At 34.8% G+C, this 26,754-nt stretch overlaps 1 protein-coding gene across 11 annotated transcripts in view; it reads left to right on the forward strand.

Annotated features, from left to right (window-relative positions):
* The window catches only part of NEBL (nebulette), a 252,215-nt gene that overhangs the window by 189,255 nt on the left and 36,206 nt on the right, over positions 1-26,754 (forward strand). For 9 of the 11 annotated variants that reach the window (XM_032183076.1, XM_032183073.1, XM_032183070.1 and 6 more), the window contains 12 exons: positions 3,574-3,681; positions 5,282-5,386; positions 9,426-9,533; positions 10,776-10,886; positions 13,918-14,028; positions 16,282-16,392; positions 17,032-17,142; positions 17,478-17,588; positions 17,967-18,071; positions 20,990-21,082; positions 24,908-25,000; positions 25,384-25,476. The exons of the other annotated variants lie outside the window; for them this stretch is intronic. In XM_032183076.1, the coding sequence (XP_032038967.1) occupies positions 3,574-3,681; positions 5,282-5,386; positions 9,426-9,533; positions 10,776-10,886; positions 13,918-14,028; positions 16,282-16,392; positions 17,032-17,142; positions 17,478-17,588; positions 17,967-18,071; positions 20,990-21,082; positions 24,908-25,000; positions 25,384-25,476 (1,260 nt within the window). The remainder of the gene's footprint in view (positions 1-3,573; positions 3,682-5,281; positions 5,387-9,425; positions 9,534-10,775; positions 10,887-13,917; positions 14,029-16,281; positions 16,393-17,031; positions 17,143-17,477; positions 17,589-17,966; positions 18,072-20,989; positions 21,083-24,907; positions 25,001-25,383; positions 25,477-26,754) is intronic. 11 annotated transcript variants of the gene reach the window in all.

Raw genomic sequence — 26,754 nt, forward strand, 5'->3', positions numbered from 1 at the left:
TGTTAGAGGTAGATTTTTTTTTCTTCCTAGATACACCTTTTCTAAGATTTTCACAGTCTAAGATTTTCACAGTCTTTCTTTGCTTTAAACTCTGCTAGTCCTTTTAGCAACCAGTATTTTAATTTAGCTCTTTGTTTATGTTGCATTTCCTTCAATGTGCTCTGACAGGTTTTCAGTTTTTAATATGTTTTCATATGGTCATGAGGAAATGCTTTAGCTGCAAGTGTCTGCTTCATCCTGGGATCCCAGTGGTTGAATGATTCCATTTTTGTAGTTTCTTTGTAAATCTGAACAGTGGGTGATGTCATCCACTTCTGAAACTGAACACTCCCTGTGTGAACAGCTTTGAACTACAGATTTTGATTTAGGAATGTTGCTGCAAAGCTTCAAAAGACACTGTTCTGTCCAGCTGCAATTCTGACTTTTATAGGTTTTGTGCAAGGCCAATGAGAAGTTTGTTTATCCAGGCTTTATTTAATTCCAGTTTGGTTTTTCAGGGATGTTGTGTTAAAAGTCTGCAAAAGCTGCTCATTCTTTAGCTACAATTAGAAAGCAGCTTCCACACATTTCTTTTAAATTAGCCACCACTACATACTCTCTAAAAAAAAATAAACAAACTTAAGACTTTAATTAATACGGTGAATAAGCAGTCATCGTTTTAAACCCTCATTAAAGTAAAGCTTTCGGTTAATGATGAAATTTGTAGATAAGCTTCCACTAACACACTAACAACTGTCATTTCTACTCCCACATTTTTGTTTGCTGTTTCACCAAGTTATAACGTTGATCAGACATCCCCCTCCTCCTCCCTATGTTTTGGAAATCACTGACGAAGTACTTTTCTTCCTCGTTTTGAAATTGAACCCTTTCTCTCAGGCATGTTTTTTTTCTTTTTTTTTTCTTTTTTTTTTTTTTCCTCCTTTAAACTACATTCATAACTTTGACCTGTTCAAAAGGAGGATAAAATAGACACATGAACTTCTTCACTGTGGCTAATTCATGTGTTTGCTCTTCTCTCTCCTTCTTCCTTCTCTCAAGCCCACCTGCTTTCTTTCAAAAGGGAGAGGGAAATAAGAAAATGCCAATTAAAATTAAAAAAAAAAAAAAAGTGAATGTGTGTGTGTAGCTTTCAATGAGATGAATCCCCTATGACAAGTCAGAGTTAAATTATTGCTGGAAGTGCTCTCAAGCTACTGTCAGGGTCATCTGATATTATTGTGCTGCCTCCATTTTGCCCCAGAATGACATGTATGGTGGTGTTGGAGAGGAGAGCAAAGGTAATAAGCAGTGCAGCCAAAGAAGACAGCAGGACCAAGAGCTACTGAGACAGCCCTCACTGAAACTGGACCATTTGCAGTTGGATTGGTCAGCAGTCTCCTTAAATTTGGGAACAGCTTTTACAGACCTGTGAAGACTGGATTCACTGGCTCTCCCTTTCCTTCTGCAGCAGTGGTGTGATCTGAAGTGACACTAATAGGGATTCATTGCTGAAATCTCTAGATTTAAATGTATTGTTAAAAAAAATATTTTTTAAAAAATGGCATGAAATAGCTGCAGCTGGAAGATGGCAAGCCATTTGTGAGGAGAAGTCCCTTTGGCACTGATTTTTTCACACTTAACAAGTATACCAAGGTCCACATTGTGCATTCAGACCACATGCACAGTTTGAGGCCATTTGCTGACTGGGCAAAAGCCCAGCCTTAAGTAGTCAGATAGTTAAACTCCTGCATACAATGTCATTATGATGCCTACAGAGTAAAAGAGAGTTTTGCTCACCATATTGACTTGATCCCTGTTTTTGGATGCATTCTGAATCAGATATTCCAGCACTGCCTGATTTTATTAGCAGGCAAATTCTGGATATACCTTTTAAAAGAGAAAAGCCCTCTAAGTTATTTCTTCACTGCTTGTACAGAATGTGGATTTGCCTTTGACAAAGGCAGTGTCTTTGTATTCAGATTGTGTTTGCAATTGATCCAAAGCCAAGGCAAATATCAAGCAATATGAACCAGATGAATCTACCAGAAGGCAATAGATACTATTTTCTAGAAGTAGTGTGAAAAATTTTCATATTTTCAGATAAAGTTGCTCTTTAAAAGTTACAATGCTTTAGAATTACCTTTATTTGAAAAAAAAAAAAAAAAAAGAAAAAAAAAGTAATGAGTAATGTAATTGTTGCAATCATATTGTAATTCTTGAAAAGATATGTTTAATTTCTATTTGGGTAGCTTAGTTTTGCTTTCTTGTTATCCTGATTTATGAAATATTGGGCCTTGTGGCTAAACATAATGGAGATGTATAAGCTAAGCCATGTTGAGAATCTTTTGAGTCAAAGAAGAACTAAAATAGAAAAAGAAAATACTTCCGACAACTAAAGCTGAGAAAAAAGTGATTTTTGAAGGAGATTGTTTGAGGTGGCTTAACCACTTTATCAGGCATTCATGTGGGCATAGAGAAAAAAGGAGAAAGGAAAAAGCTATTTATTTAATGTAGAGCATGGAAAATTATAATGGATGTTGCATAGGCTCAGATATCAGGTGTCTGACTAACGTTCATGAAAACAGCATAATTCAGACTGAACTTTATTCTCCTCCATTATGCCCAGCTGTTGGAAAGAAGCAAGGCATGTGTGCAAAGTCTCCAGATGTTTATTGATCATGCACAATAAGGGGGACAAAGGACAGCGATTTTGTTCATTTTTGTTCATTTTCATTTTTTCAGGTTTCAAATTCAGTTCTATGGATTTTTTATACTTTATTTGGTTTTGATGACAATACCTCAACAGTTATGTATTGTTTATCTCCCCTTACATGTCTTATCTTTCCCAATTTTCCTTTAAACAAAAAGAAAAGAGGGTGATAGCAGATAGCCATTTAATTATGCTCTCTAACATTGTAACGAGGCAGATGTCTCCAAGAAGGGACTGTACTGCAGAGAGATGCCTGAGAGTCTTGTTGGAAATCTCTGGCAGAAATAAAAGTAGAAACTGGGGCTCTGGTGACAGCCATCACCATGGATGACACATATACCTGGTGGTGGGCAATCAGATGGGAAGTTTGATTTTGACTTCACATACTTTGTTTTCAACAACTTTGAAGTGGTTGAAAAATTTGCTTCAAAAGATCTACTTTTCAATAGTTTAACAAATTAACAAATTTAACAGTTTTTTTTTTTTTGTTAAAAGCACACTTTTAATTAAGAATTGAATCATTCTCAGTGATGAAGTTATTATTGCTAGTCAAACAGTTCTGATTTGTTTGATTATCCAGTTAAGTCATTAAGTTTTGTTTCTATCTCCTAGTATAAACTCATCACTACCAATAATTACATATGAAAATCTTAAAATTATTATTTTTTATTTCAGTAAAAATCAGATATATGAAAATTATTTGAAATGAGCACAAGATAGTTACAAGTATGGCTAAACTGAGTTTCTTTAAATATTTTCAGTATGTAAGGATTTATGGATAAGGCAATTGCCTTTAATAAGCTCCTTTGTAGTCTGAATTCTCTGTGTCTTCTCCAAGTACTACATGTTAATACTGTATATATGTATTGTTTTTCTGGCCGAAGGTGAAATACAAAGAGCAGTTCAATAAAGAAATGAAGAGTCACCAGTACAATCCTCTTGACAGTGCTTCCTTCAAGCAAGCACAGATTGCATCCACCTTGGCAAGTGATGTAAGTGAATTTGCTTTGTATTTTACATGTGTTACATCCTGAAAAAAATAATGTGTGTTCTCAGGCAGAAATCCTTTTTCCATTTTACAAGTCATAACTATGAACAGAAGTCCCTGCTATACATTGTGTCTGTATAGCAAGTACAGCATGTTATCCATTTCTTCCTCTCTTTAGACAAAGCCCTTCTCCAAGAGTCTGCAGAGTTTTTTCATAATGATTTTAGATGAGATTTATCTCACTCAACTTTGTGTTTCTATGCCAAGCTAATGTACTCCGTCCCTTTCTATTTGGGAAAGAAAGATACCAGTCCAGAGAGCAAATCATCTGACCTGTTGTAGATTCCTGTCTTTGGAGGAATGAAGTGCTACCTTCTCTCCAGTGGTTGCAGGAGGAGGTTAGCATAAGTAACTCAGATTTGGATGTCTCTCTTTTAGACTTAATGGTGTCGATCTTCTGATCTGTATTTTAAATTTCCTAGATTTAAATTCCTAGAATCCAGTTCCTAGATTCTGTGTGGGTGCCTGCTGCTGGAGTCAGCTTGGGGAAAACATCTATATCAAGTGGAAATGATGTTGGGATGATATATTTATCAGTGTGTCTAATGCTAAAAATGTGAGCTCTTGTTTGGGGGCGTGATCCCAGATAGCCTAGAGACAACCTTTCATTCTGTAGTGTGATGTTTCCGTAGTGTGGGGCACCACCCAAAGGAAACAGGAGAGGCTGGCTTCAACAGAGTAATTGTTTTCAAACTCTAAAACATTTTTTTTTTTTTTTAAACACCTCTCCACACACACTGTTTAAGTAATTATTATTTATTATAAAAGATACACAAATTGACTATTGTTGATTTGAAGCCTATCTAACTCAGTGAAGAGCATCATACGTGTGTGAAGATGACTAAATGTATTGGGTTAAGAGGTTTATAATTTAAAATAGCTAAGCTGGATAGTGTTCTTCCTGTAGAGCTGGGCCTCCAGCTATCAAGAATATGGAAAATCCTACTATGGGCTGATAGAAAGTTATCTTTTGCTACTTCTTTAAGTGATTAACTTTTGCCTTAGGTGCCTATACTGCTTATCTTTGCTGAAAGCAATTTGTATTAAATAAATTATCCTGGAGCACTGCCCTTTAACTGTTTTATGTAGATCTTTTTTATTTGGACAGTTAGTGTACTACTTGAATCAAGGGAGAAAGAACAAGAATCAATAACATTCAAAATAAGTAAACATAAAGTATTGAGGAGGTTACTCTTAAAAAGCTTTCTTCAAAATTGTTTAGAACCTTAAAAAAAGAAAAAAAAGTGTTTTTTTTTTTTTTTTTTCCTAACCTGAAATGTCAGTGTGATTATTTATTTATTTATTTATTTTTAAGGAAAGCTTTGAGTAGTTTCCAAATATTTACTCAGGGCAATGAATCTTTCACTGATTTTTTTTTTTCCTTTGCCCTTCATCCTATATCCCAAATAATAGTAAAAGAGCACCATCTAGTGTCAGACACAGTTTGTTCAGGCAAACTTTATATTTCTGAACAGACACACTATAGTATTAGCAGTGAATTATCTTGTTAATCTTATTTTACATAACTTGAATTCTCTCTGTAGGTGAATTACAAGAAAGATTTGGAAAGCCTGCATGATCCAGCCTCTGATCTACCAAACCTGCTATATTTAAACCATGCTTTAAATATCAGCAAAATGCATAGTGATGTAAGTTGCCTTTATCTGATATGTGTATATATAGAGAGAGAGAGAGAGTAAGGAATGTAGTATATATAATCGATATAAAATACATAACTTTTTGACACTAGCTTCATGGTCTCATACTTAATGTTGTAGTCTGTGGTGTTGTTACTGCAGTAGTTAGGGGATGTAAGTGAAAAAGGCTTTTGGGGAGAGACACTTATTTTATTAAAACAACTAGAATAATGGGTAAGAATCACTCAGACTTCTGGTACTTGAGTATTTCTTCTTATATGTCTAATAACATTCTACATTTTTTCCTTTATTGAACTAAGATACTTTTTTCCTTGCAAATCTTGTCTTGACTATGATCTTACGTGTTGCCTTCATCTACAAGTCTCTCTACAGAAGTGACCATTATGCTAGTGTAACATTTGCACCTCTGCCATAAGCAGCCTGTCAAGGGTTACCTTCCCATAGAGGTTCTCTGTCAAAGCCTTTTTTCTCTCCTAAATGTTCGAGGCTTCCTACACTGGATCAGGTAATAGGCACATAACTCCATTCTGCCACATAACAAAAAATGCTCTTTCATACTGCTGGTGATATGACACAGGGTAGTGCCCATCAGCTGAAATAGGGAGGAAAAGGTAAGAAACTCCTGCCCTCTGTGCAATGCCAAAGCTTTTCTCCCACTCCAAAAGCACCTACATGTATGCTTTATGTGCAGTGCTTGGAGGCTGATTAGCTGCATTTTATTCCAGAAAACACAGAAAGGCTGCAACACTGTTGTGGAAATGCATGAGTGGGTGGTGTTGGGAAGGAAGATTACTCACTGTTGGCAGGAGGCAAGAGCTTCACAGGCAAAGGGTCAACCCTAATGAGTAGTAGCATATTGGGTTGTCTTCTGAGTCAGTGCCTGCTTATGGAAGCTTATGTCTAAAATAATCAAAATAATCCGGCCTTCCTGTCTGTATTTGCTTTTTGTGTTGCTTTTCAGTTAGTTGCTTTTTGTCTATGTCTCTGATGCATGGAGCTAACACTGACTATCCTTTTTTTTTTTTGTATGGATGATAAAGGAGTTGATAGTTTTCAGTTCTTGCATTCTTCATTTGCATTTTGGCATAATTCCAGTTTCCTTCAGTGTAATGTAAGATTGGCATTTTTTTTGCTGGTTAAATGAACAACCTCGGAGTGAACATCATCAAGTTGTCAAAATTTATTTTTTTCTATTGCCCAGGAATGATCGATTTATATTACCTATGCCCTTTTGTGATGAATCCCTAGATACTAAGTTTCTGATTTTTGTGTTGTCCTGGTGGCTGTATTTTCTTATTGTGAGCAGGAAGAAGAATGATTTGTCAATCCTTAAGGTTTCCACTAGCTATTTGTCTTCTACAGAAATCCCATTTTCAAAATCTTTCTCGGATTTGACCTCCCTCTGTTATCTCTTTGATTTTGCCATGGCTTTCTGTCCTGCCTTTCTCCATGCTTCTCAAATACCCTCTTTGTGTTCTCCTCCCTGTCTCTCGACAGCATGTACTAAATCTTTCTTGAAGTCTGCTTCCACTGTGTGAAACAGTCTGCTTGACTATCCTGTTAACTGATTTCCAAAAACTCATCACATGGTCTGTTTTTGCCTCTGACTAGTAGTATGACAGATAGAGCTTCTTGCTATTTACCCAGCTTTGCTATTTCCTTATAGTATACCTTTTTCCTCCGAACATTATGTTTCTTTTAATATTTTGCTTGACATAGCCACATCTACCCTGGTGTTGTAATCTGTACAGCTAATTAAACTGATAAATTAATATGGTTAGTTGAACTGATTTGCTGATTGACCTAGAGTGAAAAAGGAAATCTGTGTAACTCTATGAAATACATGTATAAGAATACGAATTCAAAGCTATTTTTCAAGTCAGCTTCCATGGCAATAAATCTCAACAGTTAGGAGGAAAGCTAGATAGAAACTAGATAGAAATAGATACTAGAAAACTATATAGAAATAGACCGATTTTGACAGGTTAGACCCATACTATTTGCATTATTTAGGTGAGGAAGAGAGTTCACAAGGAGGGACTTTCCTCACATATGGTATACATGTAATTTTCTTTGACATAAACTATTGAGGTACATAATTTAAAACTTTGATATATTTACAACAGCTATTTTATTGGTTTGCACCTTTTAAATCTGTCCCCATTGTAGAGACTCTAAGAAGGTAATGAACTACATGCTAAAAAATTGAATGTAGATGTATTTCATTTTATGAAACAGTGATTTAATAGACTTACTTAGCAGACCAAATCGGGTTCCTGCAAAAGTTTGTGCAATTTACCTCATTTTATTTTATATATATATATTTTTTTTGTTAGATTTTGTTTCCACACACTGAAAATGGATTAAAAGTGTGAAGTCAATATCTATAGATGGAGGTAATTTTCATTTACTTCCACTACAGAAATAATTTTGTTGTGTGACATTTATAATTGTTTCCACTAGGAGGCAAACACAGACCGTCATATCTGTTCCTTGGCACTTCAAATGTTAAAAAAAAAAAAAAAAAAAAAAAAAAAAAAAAAAAAAGAAAAAAAAAAAAAGAAGAGGTTATTTTCTAGCTGACATGAATATTTCACTTCTGTGTAAGCATAGCAAACATTTTATCTAGGAACTTACATAAGCCATTTTAATGATTTTCTTTCTTTGTTTCATCACCAACTTTTTTTTTTTTTTTTTTTCAGGAAATGGGGATATTTTAAATTCAAATTTAGCAGAAACTCCAGATTTTGGAGGCCTAAAGCATACATTTTTGGTGTTGCTCCCATGGTTATTTCAAATAATATTTAAATGACAAATCTTCTGGGTTTTGTTTGTGAAACATTCTTCAATATTTTTTGTTTTCCATGTTTTCCATGTGAATATAAGAAATCATTTAAGCAAAGCAAGGGCTTCTATAATTTCACCCTGGATACAGCTGGTTAAATCCATCATGAAGAAAATGCAGTGCTTTAAGCCAGGTATACACAATCAGAAGTAAATCTTGCAAAGAGAAAATTGCAACATTCTAATAACGATTAAATCGGGCACAAAAATGTACTACAAATGACAGTGATGTATAATGTATATTCAATCAGAAGCACCCCATGAGGAGAGTGTTTTTACAGAATTTGAACCTAATGCATAAGTCTGTCAATGGAAGAAATTCTGAACGTTTTTCTCAAATTTGGACATCAGGATTCTTGAAGAATTTAAATGACATTATTCATTCTGAATATCATATTTTGATATTTGCTTTCTTTTATGTCTTGTGTAGAATATTGCATGGTATCACACACTGATTGATTGATTGATTGAGATAAATAATGTGTTTGCCCATGGTGACATACACTGCCTTAATAAAAGTGTATGAATGAACAAGTCTAGGAGCTTCTCCAGGTTGCCAGACAAAGTGTATTTGGTTTGAGAGTTAGCATAAAGTTGTATGTTGGTGTCTTAACCCTGTGTACTTCAATGTGATTTTGCTGCTAGCTTTAAGCAATGGCAATGACCATTGGTAGCTGTGAGAAGTTGGAGCAAGACCACGCCCTACTGAGGCAGTAGTTTTCTTCCATTTTACCCTCCTCCAGATGCAAACAAAAGTGTTTCAGAATGGTACTCCGCAGTCCAAAAGACAAACCCTTGGAGCCTGGCTGTAAAACAGATTTTGTTGTTGTTACAGTAAATGTGCTGTTTTATGGAAACATGACAGAGGATCCTACTGAAAAGCTGCCAACTGCTCAGACAAGTCACTCAGCAAAAATCATGCAATTCATTAAGGAATTGCTCCTTAATTGAGGATTGGTGCTCCTCACTTCTACTGAGTTCAAAGTTCACTGTTTTTAAGTCTGATGTATTAAAGCAAAGGAATAAACAATTCCAGAAAAAAAGTTTCCTTAACTAGCTGCCTTGTTTCTCCAACAGATTAAATTTGGAAGGAGTCTTGTAAGTCAAAAACCTATAGGGAACTGTAGCAAGCAATCAGATCTCACATTTTCTCTGCTGTTAACAGTACTTATTTTAATTTTTCCAGGTCAAGTACAAAGAGAATTATGAGAAATCTAAAGGCAGATCAATGCTGGAGTTTGTGGATACACCCATGTACCAAGTTTCAAAGGAGGCTCAAAAGATGCAAAGTGAGGTTAGTAAAATTTGCTTGAACTAGAAAAATTTAGATCAACAGAGAGGCTAACAGACATCTTGTACTCAGGTTAAGTAAATGGATGAAGTAGATCATAAAGGTACTGTAAACTGAGGATAGGGTAGAAACAGAGTTCTCTTTTCTGTAGTTCAGTTCTTCCTTCAAAACATTTTTTTTTTTATAAAGGCTGTAGGTGGTAAGACTGGACATATTGTATACTGCATCCCTTTTGAGAATTGGGAAGAAGCTCAAGAGGTCACTTGGATCAGAAATTGTTGACTTTTTACTGAACACCCTTTATCTCCTCCCTTGAGGAGGCAGAGATGCTATTGGACTGAAAGCTTAGGGAGGAGATCATGAGCAAGGTAGCGCAGGCTTTTTCTCTTCAGGTTAATGGCATGCTGTGGGGGAAAACACCTTAGTGGTCTCTGGATTGCTCTTTCTGGCTCTCTAGTCTCCTGTTCCCTGTCTGCTTTCATATCACCAAAGAGAGAGAGCAGTGGGAAGTTTTGCAGAAGCGGGCAATAAGTATGGGTGAAGGACCAAATTCTTTTGCCTTTAATTCCTTTTTTAACAAAGGAGGGTTCTCAGGTGGGAGGGATTGGAGCTGCCAAACCTGGTCCAGGCTCATGCTTCAACTGCAATGTGCTCCTGCCCCATCAGCTTGGGAACTCAGCATGGGGGATGAACTGGTCCTGGGCTCCAGGGAAGCATCAGCTATCCTAAGTCAGGCCATATTTTTTCAAGCTTTTTTTGTAAAAACTTCCAGTGGTGGAGGTTTTGTGAGTTTCTAGACAAATGAGTCCAGTGCTTCACTAGCCATACCAAGTTTTTTTTTCACATTTTTTCCTGTGTCTCTCTTGTTGCAGTTTGATTCCATTATTCTTGCTGTGTCATGGAAAACTGATGATTTTGTCCTCTTGTTAGAAACTTTAATAATTTTTTTTTTTTAAAAAGCCATTACCTTGTGTACCATTTGTCTTTTCTGTACTGAACAAATTGTTTTTTCATAGATCATCTTAGACACTCTTTGGAAATATCACACATATGTTTTTTATCTAAATTGCATGTGTATATAATTACATCTCGCATAGGTAATCTAAATAATAAAATGAGTAATAACATTGCTTATTAATGTGATAGCTAATTTCTGGCATAGCTCATTTCTGAGTCTGTTTACAGTGCTCTTTCTGAAATATGTTTGGAAATGAACGTGCATGTACCACTTTTTTGCTTCAACAGAAAATATATCGCAAAGAATTTGAAGAAAGTCTCAAGGGAAAGCCCTCAATGGATTTAGACAAGACCCCAGAGTTCTTGCATATAAAACAAGTCACTAACCTTCTGAAGGAGGTAGACATTTTTTTACTTCCCTTTTGTTGTTCTTACTAAGATGTAAATGAGAAATAACCAGCATCACTGCAAACTACTGAGAGCTGAACAACTTACAGTTAATGCTGTAGCTAAATATAAAAGCAATGTCATGAATAAAAGTTGCAGTATCATATTATATTCTGAATAGTCTTCTAGTAAGAATTCATACTTTTTGAAGTTTCCTTTATGAACATAATGAAATGATAAAGTTCAGCACACCTGAATCAGAAAAAGAGTTAAATGAACAAATCAGGTGATTCCTTAGAAAATGGATCGTCAGCAAGACATTCCCTGTGAGGGCCTCAGTTTTGGAATTTGTTCCTTCCCCTGTGCTCAAATAGCCCAAAATTGGTGACCTTCCAGGCATGCTGCAAAAGACATCTGTTTGATAGGATTTTGGAGAGGGCCTGGAGTTTGGTTTCCAGATAGATGAAGGGGTGAAAATGAAGGTGTCTGTTGATATCCAGATGGCTGTTTTTCCTTTTGGGTAATTATTTTTAGGTTATGATAGTCTGTTGTAGTTATATGGATGCCTTGAGCTATGTGCAAGCCACTTTTAACTAATGTAATTCAAATAATTATTTATCACATGTTATGAATGAAAGTTAAGACAACCAAAATTCCATATTACATAATCTGCTTTAAGTAAATTTTGTTAGGAGTGGATTTTCTGTATGTCCATTGTTTAATATTTGTCCAATGTTCTTCAGTTGCATATGGCATTGTAAATTAAATCACTTTCTTTTCTGTGACTGAGAATCCTTCTATTTTTGGTCTTTTTATGTTATTAATCAAAACTGTTTTCTTGTTAGGTTATGAGTACTGGTTAGTACTATACATTAGATTTATTATTTGACCAAACATAGAAGTAAATATATCTGAAAACATTAACATAAAATTCATAGTTAGAAATATCCATCTTCTCCATTTGAATTTTGGATCCAACAGTATCCTGTTATTTATTTATTTATTTATTGCATTAAGAATTGATTGTTTTGCTATAGCCCAGATGGATGGAATTGAGGATGCAAGAATTAAAAACCCTTGACTCTTGTTCCTTGCCTTGTTCTTAAAATAGCTGATCCCGGTCTAAGCTGTGGGAAAAGACTTTCCTTTCAGATATTTCTTTATTATTCATTCTATAATAAATAATTTATTTCTATAAGCTTGACTGTCAGATAGACAAGTCCCAAGTTCAGTCCAGTTTATGTAATATCATTCTATGCATACAAAACTCTATTCTATGTCTTGTGCGCTTGCTGACTACGGAAAAATGCAAATGCTTGCATTTCATTGAGTTAATCTTGCTGCTTGCTGAGTGTCCACAGAAGTGGATAGTGCATGCATAGTTGCAGATGTTCTGTAAATTTACATCTTTGAAAACTTTCAAGTGTGTTCCCTGCATAGTGCTTCCCTGGAAGTCTTTAAAAGACATTTAGATGTAGAGCTAAAAGACATTTAGATGTAGGGATATGGTTTAGTGGGGACTGTTAGTGTTAGGTCAGAGGTTGGACTCGATGATCTTGAGGTCTCTTCCAACCTAGAAATTCTGTGATTCTGTGATTCTATGCAATAAGCTGTTCCCTATTTCTTACCTCCTCAAATTCTACAACTCATTACTTAGGGAATAAGGCATATCTGTTAGGCAGAGGGGAAGAAAGAAAGAAAAAACGGAAATGGCATTTTAATGCACAAAGGTACAGAATTACAGATTTTATATCCACATTCAAGGAACAGTATCCAAAACCAAAGATTACACAGGTCAATTTAATTATTGTCTTTCAAGATTCAGGAAAATAATGTACTTCAGAGTACAGTACAAGGATGTAGCTCAGTATTTTTGTGTGAAGGTTAATAATAAAATTTAAATAGGTATTTCATCAAACAATGTGGAGAACCTGGTGTTATTAAAAAACGAATTACTATTTTTAGTATTTTATGTCAGCTGTGTTTCAGCTAATTCTGTTGCCTTCTCACTATAGAAATTTCTGCAAATATGTTGCATTTTGTTACAATAAGAACTTTCTCTGGAACAACTTTCACAACTCTGTCAGAAGAGAGAACTGAATTTAATAATTTTAATTTAATTTTTCTGCTTGTTGTAGAAGATGTTTCTGATGATGGAGAAGCTTCTTTAAAAAATATCAGGTCTTCTATTAAAAAAAATATTCCTGAGACAATGGTGCCTGGTTCTTATAAAGTCAATACATGATTAAGAGCATTATGTCTATATAAATTCTTCTAAAAAGACATTTTCTCCAAATGCCTTATAATTTCCTTGCATTAAACAAACAAACAAACAAATAATACAAACCTGGATATGGAAAGAGCATTTAAAAATCCTACAAAATGTAAAAGATTTTCCACTTTCACTAGACTTACATCAGTTTTCTAGGAACTGGAAAGAAGAAGAGCAACCAAATGCCTGCAGGCAGATTCTAGTGTGCTTTTAATTTTATACTTAACACTTGAGTACTCTGTAGGCTGCAGTTGCCAAATGTTGATAGATCATATCAATGCAGTGTCTGAGGGGAGCAGAAGAGAAATGGTAGGAATATTGCTTCTACATTATAATTTCTCAAACAGTCATTTTAACATGTCCTAATACAGTTTTTAGGACATCCATCCTGATTGTGATGCCATTAGTGAAAAGGAGGTAAAAATGGGAGCACAGCAGATACTGGTCTGCATAGAAGCAAATGTTACTGCAATTGAAATATCTGTAGATAGGCAGCTGAGGCCCCCAAACAACATGCTAGCACTGTGTAAAAGTGGATTATTTGTCAGGAGCATAACAAGAAAATACATGGCTATATTAAAACCCTTCCAGTTTTGCAACATTGTACCTTTAGATTTGATAATTTCCAATTCTATTTTAACTCTGAAACCTTCAGTTAATTCATATTTCATAGAAATTTCAAAGATACCCTTCAGACATTTAATATGTGGCATTTCTTTTCAAGATCTTCCACACAATGTTAAATGGAGAAATCTCTCTTTAAATCCTTAGAAAGAGTATAGAAAAGATTTGGAAGAATGGATGAAAGGAAAAGGAATGACAGTGTTTGAAGATACGCCGGATTTGATTAGAGTGAAAAACGCAGCTCAGATACTAAATGAGGTATGTTATGCTAGTCAAGGTTATTGATGTCAGAGAAAGTTCACTCTTTATGGCATACTCTATTGAATATATTCCTTTCTTTTAACATAATCTACAATAAAATATGTAAGTATTGAAACTAAGGCTCTTTCTGTTTTGCTTTAAGAATATAGACAAAGCCTGGAAAAAAGGTTATGACAAATATTCCAGATTTTCAGGCAATGAAAAGGTCAATGGAAATTGTTAGAGGGGTTAGTAGGCACAGAATTTAAAATTGCATTCATTTTTCAGTCTACTTGTTTGTTCAACTAGTATGACTAATGGAAAGAGTTTGGACTTGCAAAGAAAAGTCAATGAAATAATTTGCAGTTTTTTGAATCTTGTGTCTATTATTCGAAAACAAATATTGGTAATGACTGTCAGACAACTTTGGAAGAACTTTTATCCAAATAAACTGTTCTATTTGTGAAAACATTTTTAGAGCTGCTCCTGAAGCTCATTTCTTGAGCTTGAGGTTCATCCTTTGCAAATAGACAGGTAGAGGCTTCTTCCAGAGCACATTTTTAGAACTGAACTTTGGTGTTGAGATATGTTCTGGAGGTTACCTGGAAGCACACAGGTGTGCAACCTACTCCTATTGAAGGGCTGGGAGTGGAAGACTCAGTGATTGTATCTCCATAAGACTGTCCTGAGGAACGTGTGGCCTGATTTGTGGTTGGAAAGACTGCATACTTCCCTGAGACACAGGTTACAAAGCTGGTGCCACTCATTATGTGGAAGAGCTTGTCAGGCTGCCTGGGCCACAGCAATGGGACTGGAGGGTGTGGAAAAGAAAAAGGGAATGGGAAAGAAGCTTGTGCTCCACCTCACATTTTTGTATGTGTCATTCTTTAAGAGCAATATATATATTTATATATTCCATATTCTTTTGATGTGTTACATTAATATATGTGATACATTACATATTCACAAACATATAAATATATAGCCATAATAACCAGAGGAACTGTAGTGCATAGGGCTGATCAATGTAAACAAGTGCAGCTATGCATATAGCTGTAACTCCCAGGGTTACCTTTTCCTTGGTGTTTTACACACTGGGAAGCTAAGGGAAAGCATCTGCCATTCCACCTTTAGCAGAGAGGAATTGAGACATAACGTCTTCTCACAGGATAATTTATACTGTTTATATTTTTTTATATATTTTTATATATTTTTATAATTTATACCAATAAAAATTTTGGAATTTTGGAAGTAGGGAGTAGTTTTAGCATGTTTATTTCCATACCAGAGTGAGACAGAGATTTAAGGTAAAGTATTTCTGCTCTTCTTCTTGTTACTTTATGCTGTATGTGTTTAGAGCATTGTAATAAAGACATTTTTCTTCCTTTTTTTTTTTCCTAAGTAACTTAAAAACGGCTAATGAACAGGAAATTTAAGCATAAGTATTTATTTTGAAAAAAAGTTACACATTTTCCATGAGCAGAGATAAACTATAATATAAAAATATATTGCTATAGTATCAGAAATAGCAGTGTCCAAGAAAATAATATATATATATTTATTAAAATAATTACAACTATTGTATATTTCAGTATTACTGAATATATATATATCATGGATATTTTAATATCATTTGTTGATGAACAAGAAATACATCCTCGCTTGGATAAGCTCAAGATGAAATATTCATTTGTTTCCTGTATTGGTTATTTATAATTTATACTGTGGGGGAAAAGAAGCAATCATGAATGAGTACAGCCACTTGTCTAATGGCTGTGGTTCAGGAAAGACCTATTAAATGAATAAATTACAACATCTTATTCTGAAAGTTCACTGGAAACAATTCTGTACAGTATTTGATTTCTATCATGTACTCTTCATAAATAAAATATTTTCTTAAAAGTAAAATGTGTTTCAATTAGGCTCGCATCAAGTACCAGATTATTACACTAGGTTTTGCAGAGCTAAACTGCCCCTTTACTGCAGAGGATAATTACAACAAGCTATATGGACTGATTCTCACACCCCCTGCCAAACTGAAAATTCAGTGGTAGTTTTTGTACATTCTGTGAATATCTCCTAAAGTTTTTCTCCTGTAGTTTGTTACATGTTATGCTAACCAAACCTTGCCAAGACTCTTGAGAACTGTCACCCTCTACTTGAGATTTTTGACTGAGTCAAAATTCTGACTCTTAAATTGTGTCTTGCATAAAAATCTACCTGTAACTCTCTGGCTATTGTGAATCTAATGTACGAAGTTTTGCCTTACAGAAACAATATAAGAAGGACCTGGAAACTGAAATTAAAGGGAAAGGCATGCAAGTTGGTCCAGATACTCCTGAGATAAGACGAGCCAAGAAAGCTTCTGAAATTGCAAGCACTGTAAGTTCCTGTACACGATGCAATCTTTCAGTCTGTCAGAATGCAACAAATTACTGTCACTGAGAATTCCACGTGACACCCGATCTACACAGTAGGCATACCACAGATTTCTCTAAATACCTAGTCTGTTGAGCTGCGTGGAGTCTAAACGTTGTGTAGTCCATGTATGGGGAAAGATAAGTGTTCCCAGAGTTTTGACCCATGCCTGGCCTAGATGGTATTCAGTGGTGGCAGGCCCTCCTCCTTTTAGGTCTAAACGAGGCTGCTTGTTTTGGTAGGGCCAAACAATAAACGGAGCTAGAATGATGCTAAAGGCTTTATGACCTCAGTCTCCCCAAGAATAGATGAGGGATAAAAACTTCTCTCTTCATATGCCTCTGATTGTGGCTGCCAAAGTTGAAAAGATGCATGGATGTGAAAGGCTACATCAAAGTAAGCAGTCTCTTAAAAGGATGTTTAACCTGTTAACAGGTGTGTTGTAGGTAGGTTCTACAAAGATAATGCTGTAGACAGCATAACATCAAAAGTTATTTGGTGTTTCATAGATACTGCTCAATGAAATTGTACCGAGTATTGTATGAACAATGTTAAGGATTTGGTTGTTGGACATATGAGTGACTCCAATGCTATTATTTTCAGAAAGAATATAAGAAAGACTTGGAGAATGAAATTAAAGGGAAGGGAATGGAAGTGGGCATGGATACCCCTGATATACAACGAGCAAAGAAAGCTTCTGAAATTGTAAGCCAGGTGAGTACAGAATGAATCTGTTAACATTACTTTTGAAGTGAAACAGAATGAGATGTTAAAGATACTTGTGCTAAAAGGAATAAGCAGTGTGCAGTAGAACAAAACAAACAACAACAAAAAAACACAAACCAACCAACCAAACAAAAAACAACAACAACAAAAAAACAGGTTACATGAATAGAAGCGATTCTTTTGAGGTCTAATCATTGCTGTCAGAATAGCTTAGAAGACAACATACAAATAACTGCGGAATTAGTTATGTTGCATACTCAGGGATATTGTTTTACTTTGTTTTACATTCCTTTATTTAATTTTATTTTGTTCTATTTTTGCAGAAGGAATATAAAAAGGATCTTCAGACTGAAATTATAGGAAAAGGAATGCAAGTTGGTCCATATACTCCTGAAATACAACGGGTCAAAAGGGCTTCAGAAATAGCAAGCCAGGTAGGCATAGTTCAAAGGCTAACTGTTCTAATTGCTCAATTAATTGCTCAAAATGCTAGCTCTGTAGATGGTATCATACCCATATTAAATGCATTTACACATAGTAAAAATCTTACTGCCTAATTCTTATTTGTATTTAGGCCTATTATGCCATCTAAATTGATTTGAATTGTGTACATCTACTTGCAGGTCTTTCTACATTACTTAAAAGGAATGAAAAAAAATAAATAGAAGAATATCACAGAGGAGAGTGGTTGAAATAAATACTGTACAATGCTGTTGAGGTTCATCAACAATAAGCAATTTTTTGTTGCAGTTTGGTTATTCTCAGCCCTAAGAAAGCAGGAAATTGTTATTTTAAATTTTTTTTTTTTCCAGAAAATGTACAAAGATGAAGCAGAGAAGATGCTCTGTAACTATTCTGCTGTCCCAGACACTCCAGAGATGGAGAGGATAAAAAGTACTCAGAAAAACATCAGTGCAGTGAGTAACTGATTTTCTCTTCACTTGCAACTTTTCAGATATTTTCAGTTTAAATAGGCTCTCTAGTGCCTCAGCATGAAGTAGGGAACGTATGAGTAAATGTTCTTTGATCCATTTGCATAATTTTCCTGGCAAAGACTGTATCACTCATTTCTTTCAGTAAAAAAAAAAAATAAAAAAAAAAATACAGTTTTTCTAGGTGTGACACTTATTTTGAATTGCTAAACCACTTTATCACCTTGCCAAGCCACAGTTATTTTTGAATGAAGATTTCTTTTCTTTTTCCATCAAGCCCCAGGAAGTATTTTATTTAAATGTACAAGAAAGCTAAGGCTTGTTACTGTGCACACAGGATTTTTCATCTGTTTCCTATTGTATGTACAGAATACCAAGGTTCTAGGATAAAATTAGAACAGAGCAAGTTTCGTAAATATATATCTAATTATTTTATGTTACCCTGGTTACATTTTTTTAAAAATTTTATGCTAGATTTAAGTTTCAGTCTGTTCCTATATAAATTATGTGCTTAGATTTCCAAGGTTGCCCATTTTGTGATTCAGTTCCATTTTTGTGATTCAGTTCTATTCAGTTCCATTTCCTCTATGTGCCCATTAATTCTCCTGTTTGTAAGTCTGGCTTTGCTTGTAATATAACAGGGAAGAAAAGACAAAGGGCAAATTTAGCCTCCAGAACCTAAGGCTATCCAGTTAGTGTCTGTTTTTCTGGCAGACTAATTATACTAATAAAACCGATGATTTGAGAGAAAGGCATACAAGTTACTTAAATATTTTAGTATTATCTGGCACAGATGTGATTCTTTAGTTTAGAGAGACCCTCAGCTTCACCACCTGCTCTTTTTCTTCCATCACGTGAGAACAGCTGAAAGCTACGTCTTCCTAATACAAGCTGTTGACAGGCCTATTGGCCCCAATTTTGTTTCTTGTAGTTTGTTGCCTCTCGGTTTTGAATGGAGCTCAGCTGCATAGTGTGAAGGTGGTTGTCACCATATCTCCTGTCACTGGCATCCTAACATGCTACACTGAAACTTTATGTAATGGAAGGGATTCCAGCTTGCATCTACTGTTCTGCTTTCCTCTCTGCTCCAGTTTTTAATAGCTTTTGGTGGAGTCCTCAGTGGGTCTAAGCAGAGTGGACTGACAGATACCAGCTTCCACTACTTAATTGTTAGGATTCTTTATAACATAAAATAATAAAATATACATCTTTGAGGTTGGTTGAGTTTATTTTGTGATCCCCATTTTTCTGTATCTGAAGTGGATCCTCCAAATGTAGGAAGGCAGCTCATAGGTGAGATTGAATGATCATTTCTTTTCTTTCTCTTCATTCCAATCTTTCAGCACCCTGTGCAATTTAGTTTATGGCGGTAAGTTACTCTTTACTAACTCGAGGGAGCAGTGCTCATGTAGAAGTTGTTAATGACCCTTAATAGGCTTTTGATTTCGGATTTTCTCAGAAGTATTTTTCTGCCTTATGGGACAAAAAAAAAAAAATAAAAAAAAAATGTGGCTAGCTCTGCAGATAAGATCAGTGCTGCTTTTAGCTCACTAGCTCATTTGGCAGATGATTTACAATAGGGTTTTTACTGCACAGTCTTCTCTTTCATAGAAAAATTCCTTGCTCCGGTATTTTTTACCACTCCCTTCTTGGTAGTGGAGAAAAGTGTATTTTAGGTCAGTCGACTTTGTAAATCTTTCTACCTTCTACTGACATGTTTGTGCAGAAGAATTTTCAAGTTCTTACTCATAAGCTGTCTCTGTTCTCACATGGTAAAACAAAATTCTAAATAGTTAAAGGTTTTCTGAATATTTGATAAATTACTTACGTACATTAAATAATTCACTCTCCTCTAGAACATTTAGCAATACTGGTCACCCTAGTTTACATAGGCTTTCAAGGAAGTAAGAGAAACGATGTTTTATTGTTTAAGGCTTGAGAGAAATAAAATTTAAAAAGTAGTTTAAACAAATTAAATATTTAAACAAATAAACCTTTGTGTATTTAAACAAATAAATCTTTGTTTAAGAAAAGCAGAAATAATATATTGTAAAGATTTTGTTATAAACTCCAGGATAGACTTGTTTTTAAATTACCAGCCTGGAAATACAAATACAACTTCTTTAAGAGTTTTGCAATTTGAACTGGTGCTTTATGGTTATTTAAATTACAGCCACATTTAGAATTTGTGGAGCAGTAATTTAATGTCTCCTTCAGTAACTCTGAGTGATTTATTCTACTGTTGTGCTTTGTATTCTATCCTTTATTGAAACAATTGAAATAGAGATCTAGAAATGTGTTTCTTTTCATAAGTGAGCTTTGTTTGTAGATGCAGTCCTCAGCTTTCTGGCTTGAACCCAGAAGTTAAAAATTGCATGACTTGGATTGTAGCTCTGGCCCTTCTGGTTATTTGATCATTAATATGTCAATTTTCTAGTTTGTTAAATTAGAAATAGTTTTATCTATTCACATCTCAGAGCATTTTAAGACCTGAAGATGAAAAGCAATTCAAATCTTGCATGTATATGCACGTTCAATTAAATTGAAATCAGTGAGATTACTCAAGCATAAAGTTGCATTTTTAAATGTTTATAGATTATGATCTAAATTTTAATATTATTTCCAAAGACAAAGCAATCATTACAAATACTTATAAATAGCTGAGGTCATTCTAAAGGATGAAAGGATGATAATAGATTATCTGGTTTACAGTTGATAACAAACAACATTATTACAGTTATTGATAATTGGTGTGATTTATGAAAAATTAAAGTATTTGCTTTCTTGGCAAGATTTATAGTCAGATCAATTTGAAACCTGGAAAATTGCCTAGCCCTTTTATGAGAACTTGTACTTGCAATACTAACAGTCTTATAATTACTTTTTCTTTTGTGGAAATGAAGGTGTTTTATAAGAAGGAAGTAGGAGCTGGCACAGCTGTAAAAGAGACTCCAGAGATTGAAAGAGTAAAGAAAAATCAACAGAATATTAGTTCGGTAAGTGCTATTAGCATTAATTATTCTTACATGAGTAAATGGTCTTTTTTTTTTTTTAATCCTTTTGTTTACTAAAAATTCTACATCTTAATATTACACATCTCATTCAAATACCACTCCACTGGATTTTGGATATAATGCTCCATTCTAGTGGTGTTCTTCTGAGTACAAAGGTAGTTCAAACAGAAACATCATAAAATATAGGAAAAAAACTTTTAACTAAATATTTGAGGAAATACTTTTGTTTTTCAAGAGTGAGAAACATGAAATATATTTCCTGATATGACAGACTGAGCTGCAGTCATAATTTGCAATTTAGAAAAATATCATATGACAAAAAGAAAATCTTTAAAGTTGCTGTAGTCTGCATATATTACACAGTATTTGTTACAATTTGCACTTCAGGAGAAAAATGGATGTCCAGAATCAAGCTACATGAGAAGGTGGAGTGTCTATGCCTCTATATGTGCTGATGATAGGTTGGTCTGTGGACCTGATGAAACCAGTTCTGAAATAGTATTGTTTGTCTATGGATGACCAATGTTTCTGGCACTTTAGTGGTCCACTAAAAGTAAAATATCAGAATGAGAGTTTTCAACAAGTATGACATGCTCTTTTGGTAACATGGTAAAGCTTGGGGGAAAAAGGAAAAGTAACTGTTGAGCAAGAAAACAGTCCTAATGGCATTGTTCAGTTTTGTTATGGAGTCTGTTGTTCCTGTCATGACATTTCTGATCATTAGAAAATCAAAAAAAAAAAAAAAAAAAAGTTTGCAAGTAACACATATAAATGACAGCAGATTGTGTTTAAATCTTATCTGAAATCCAAATTAAGGACTTGGTACAACTATTTTAGTATAATTTCCTTGTTAAATACTGCATTTCCCAACAAAGTAAGGCCAGGTAGGGAGTTTCAATAAGATTTTGAAAAATAATATTTTTCCTGGATTTTTTCTCTGCTCAATCACTTTTCATTTTTTATTTTCATTTTGAGTCCTGTGCAATTTACAGATTCAGTGCAAGATATCACCTTGAAATAGTTTTTCTGGTTGTGAAGCTGTTGGTTGTGTTTGTTTAGTTTCTTTTTAATGAGGGTGCTTTTGTTCTTATTTTTCTTCTGCAAATGTGTTTCTTTTCTTTCACCTTCTTCTCTTCCCCTCCTGCCCTTTGCCTTTTCTCCTTTTCCCTTTCCTTTTCCCCCTTTCCTTTTCCTTTTTCCCCCTTTTTCTTCCGCCAGATTTGAAATGGTGTTCTAGAAACAGAAACCCACTTTCCAGATACCTCAGCCATATATTTTGAGAGTAGTCACACACATGCACATTCACACAGACAGAGGCTTATTAGGAGTAATCTTACTCTAATGTTTTTTACTCAGTACCTATCAAAGTGAAATGGAAAAATGCTATGCAGCGTTCTTGCTGTTTTAGAAATCCTAAACAATGGTGATGAGAGGAATATGAAAGACAGATCAGTATGCTAGTAAACATGCTTGAACAAAAGTATATCAAAAGAAACATAAAATATGTGAGTGGTTGTAGTGGTAGCTTAGTGGTTTAGTACCATGGCTTTTACCTTGCTACTCTACGTGAAGAGCTAATATTTTACAAAAAGTATTTTATTGCATGTAGTATGCTTAGGATTACTAAAGTCTTGTATAGTAATTATTGAAAGGGTAGAATGCCAAATTTGAAGGCAATCTGAAAAAAACTTTTAAATTATTTGTCACTAAGAGGGAAACTATTGTATGGTGTAATTTACAGGAGCCCCAAAGGAAATAATTGGTAAATTACACCAATTTACACTCTATTAGATTTGAACGCCTTGCACATATCTTTGAATTTAGCCAGAAGGACTTAGGACAGCTTTAAAACTGTTGTGCTAGATGAAACTTAATTTGATGCGTATCAGCAGTGCAAAAAAAAACAAGTAAATCAGAAAAAACAGACCAAAATAACAGTCACTCTGCAATCAAACCATGCAAAAAAAAGTCCATTGCATCATGTTCTGAAAGTGATCAAATTATTCAAGGTTACATCTATTGGAGACAAATCTCAGAGTAGTCTGTTTTCACAACTTAAAAAACAAGGTGGTGGCAGCCAACATAGCTGATCTAATCTCACCTGTTGTGAAGAGTAGGTAGGATGAGTCAGCATCCAAAATAGTTGGAGTCAAGATCTCACAAAACTTTACAAGCAAGCATCACACCCATGGACAATAACTGAATTTGAACCAAGAAGCTACAAATAACTAAGAGGATTTAAAAAAAATCTTCTTTATATTGAGGAACAGGAAGGTCTGGACTAGAAAGAAAGTTTTGGGGGAAAGATTGTAATTGTGTCTTTGCTTGTGTGAAATCCATGAGGAAACTCAGCACCAAAAAGGTTGGAGCCTGACTAAAACTCAAGCAGTTGAAGCATTTAAGGACTAACACTGCCAATTTTTAAGCTTACCTAATAGTCTCTATTAAAAGACCCTGTTTTCAGTAGTTTAATACTTCTGCCAGTCCTTAACTGTCTGGACTGAAATTTTCCATTTCTGGTCTGTGCTTTGGGCTGTTTTTGTTTTATTTATTAAATAATTTATTTATAAATTTCAGCCAAAGTAGCTTCCAAGAATGACCACAGAGAAAAACAAGTTATTTTGTCCATGTTAAAAAAAAATAAAAATAAATTGGCTTCCTCCAGCAGTACCATGCCTTGGAGCAGAGAGTTGAAAATTAGCAAGTGACATTTGGTACAACGGATTTGGGAAAAAAAAAAAAAATAAAGACCAGGGGTCAGGAACTGAAAGCGTAGAAGGGCTTGGCCACAGACAAAATGGAGAGGCCAGAGGTGGTGAATGATAGACAGAATGGTGTGCTCCTGTGCATGGGTGCATCCTTCCAGAGGTTAAACTGAACCCAAGGCAGTTTAGACTTATTACTTCTTTGCTGTCAGCATGTGTCTGTGATACAAAATGTTCAAGTATTTTCTATTAGTCAAAATATTTTCCTTTTCTTTAATGATGGTGTCCACAGTGGTATTAAATACTGGACAGATATTTAGTAACAGACTAAGAAAAAGACATTGCACTAATTTGTCCAAGATGGCCCTGTTGGATAGCATATAGAAAACCAGAAGATATGACATCTTTCTTTTTAGTACCATGTATGCCTACCTCATAACTCTCCAGATTGAATTCAAGCTTTGGTACATACAGAGTATAATTGAAGAAATTCTTCTAGTTCTGTGTGTCTTTCAAATTATGGAGTCTAACATATCCAAACATACTGCTCTTCAGAATAGATGTGGTAAAATGTCACTAAATATGACGACATCTTCAAAGGTATCATCCATCCAAACATCCTCATTCTCCATAATGTGTCTGTTTATGTTTCCAGAGAACTTCAACCAGACTTCGAGGCCATCCACCCTTGTGAGGACACATTTTTGAAACGTTTGGTTTCTGTAATGGACTGATAGATTCCTATGTAAGACAATATAAGACCAAGTCATTGTCAGAGTGATGCAGATCTCAAAGCAGTATATGCAGCATCTCAGTTATAAACATAGCCACAATCTGATGTGATATAAGTTTATGCTGTAAAAGTTTTAGGATACAAGGCATTTTATATGCACTCTGTGCTGCATCTTGTCAAATAAGAATCATCTGAGACCCTAGTAATCTGTGTCAGAAATTAAATATAACTGTTCCTGTTCAGGTCAGTAGTGTTGGTAGGTCTGGTCTAGCGCTGTGGTGCATGCAAGGGACAGATTATAAAACTTGTGTTGTAGTTAAGTACTTGTCTATATCTTTGAGTTGCTAATATTTTATATTTATTGTGCAGATTAAATACAAAGAAGAAATTCAGCATGCAACCGCTATTTCTGATCCACCTGAACTAAGAAGAGTCAAGGAAAACCAGAAGAATATAAGCAATGTATGCCCCGTTTTCATTGCTTGCAGTCTTTGCTGTGTTAAAAATGTTTGTGCCTCTGTGAATTGATCTGTGATGCTTGTGCTAGTTCCTGTTTGCTCACAAAGACTAATCAATTAATGGTAAGAAGATAACTCTTTAGCCTTGCACTTTGATTAACATCATTGAGAGTGAAATATTCCTGCTGACATATAAGTTGTTTACCTCTGAAATAGAGGAACTGCAAGAGAGGTTGAGTACTAAGTGTCATGATGAAAGATGAGTGTGTTTACTAAGGAATAATATTTTCCAACAAAATGCAGTGTGCTCTTTGATAATTTCTAACACACTGCTGTATTTCTGTTACTTGGAAGTCTCTGTGTGATATCTTATGCCATGTTCACTAGGTTCAGTACAAAGAACAGCTCTGCAAGGCTACACCTGTGAGTGTCACCCCAGAGATCGAAAGAGTCAAGAGGAATCAAGAGAATGTCAGCATGGGAAGTTGCTCTTATTTCACCTTTTGTATAAATGCTGCGTGCAGATGATGAGTAAGAAGTTCTGCCTGTGCCCTTTCTTTAGTTAGGCATGGACCTAACTAAATGGAATTACCTGAAAACTCTCTTTTAGGAAGCAACTAGAAAAGCCACTGCTTGGTTCAGAAAATGGCACGTAAAGTAGCACATACTCAAATAAATAGCTGTACTTTTTTTGAAACTTTATTCTCTGTCTTGGATATTTGCAGGAAACCTTAACTTTTATATATATATATATATATATATATATATATATATATATATAAAACTATATTTTCTCCGGCTTTTTTTTTTTTCTTTAATTAAAATAAATAAATTAAAAAAGGCTACAGTTGGACTCAAACTCCAGCTCTCTTGCCTCTCTTTCTGGCTTCTCAGTAACTTTCCTATTAGAGTTTATTTAATGGCTGAAACAATCACTAGAAAGTCAAGCTGTTTGTAGTTGGTAGAGCGTGTGGAGGAAGGTAAGGAATTTTGGAATTCAGTGTTGCCTTCTTTCATTGTTGAAGTTGTACCTTGTTACTGAGTCTTTCTCCTTGTGGTGACTTCTGTTGACATCCGTATTTCATGGGTCCACAAACAGCTACGGTGTTTCCCTAGGATGTTTTCACTCATGTTCCCCAAATTAATTCTGAGTTACAATTTTCAAAATAGTGTCCCTCTAACTTAAGTGTATGCTATTTATTCACAGGTTGCTGTTGATGCATCTAGTTCCCCTAAAATGCACACTGTTCAAACAAACCTGTTTTACCAAGTGATCGTTATACCTTTGCAAATGTCAGTTGTAAATTTTAATCCATTTGGTAGTTTACCATCACTTCTATAAGACATTAATTTTTCAATTGGAATATGTTGATGTGGACAGTTGATATTTTGTGTGGCAAGACAATTGCTTGGACGTTGTTAATGCCATAGTGCACTGCAGAATTATTAGCTTAATGTATCAGCTCAGTTATTCTTACAACACAAAAGCAAGAACTCACTTGCAAACATGTACACAAACACATATAAAAAAGAGATTTTTATGGAAACACTTTTTCTTCATAAAACTGTTGATTGGCATAAATCATCCAAGAATCTCTGATTATTTACTAAATATGCACCATATTGGACTTCCTTGTATTTGGGGCCAAGATTAACAGACTGATCAGTCTGTTGATGCCATATCTATCCTCTTTAGATACTGATCTGTCTTGAGTGTCCATTCGTTTAATGCATCATTACTACTAGTGTAATTTGTTA

Source organism: Aythya fuligula, chromosome 2 (genome assembly GCF_009819795.1).
Source record: "Aythya fuligula isolate bAytFul2 chromosome 2, bAytFul2.pri, whole genome shotgun sequence".
Taxonomy (NCBI): domain Eukaryota; kingdom Metazoa; phylum Chordata; class Aves; order Anseriformes; family Anatidae; genus Aythya; species Aythya fuligula.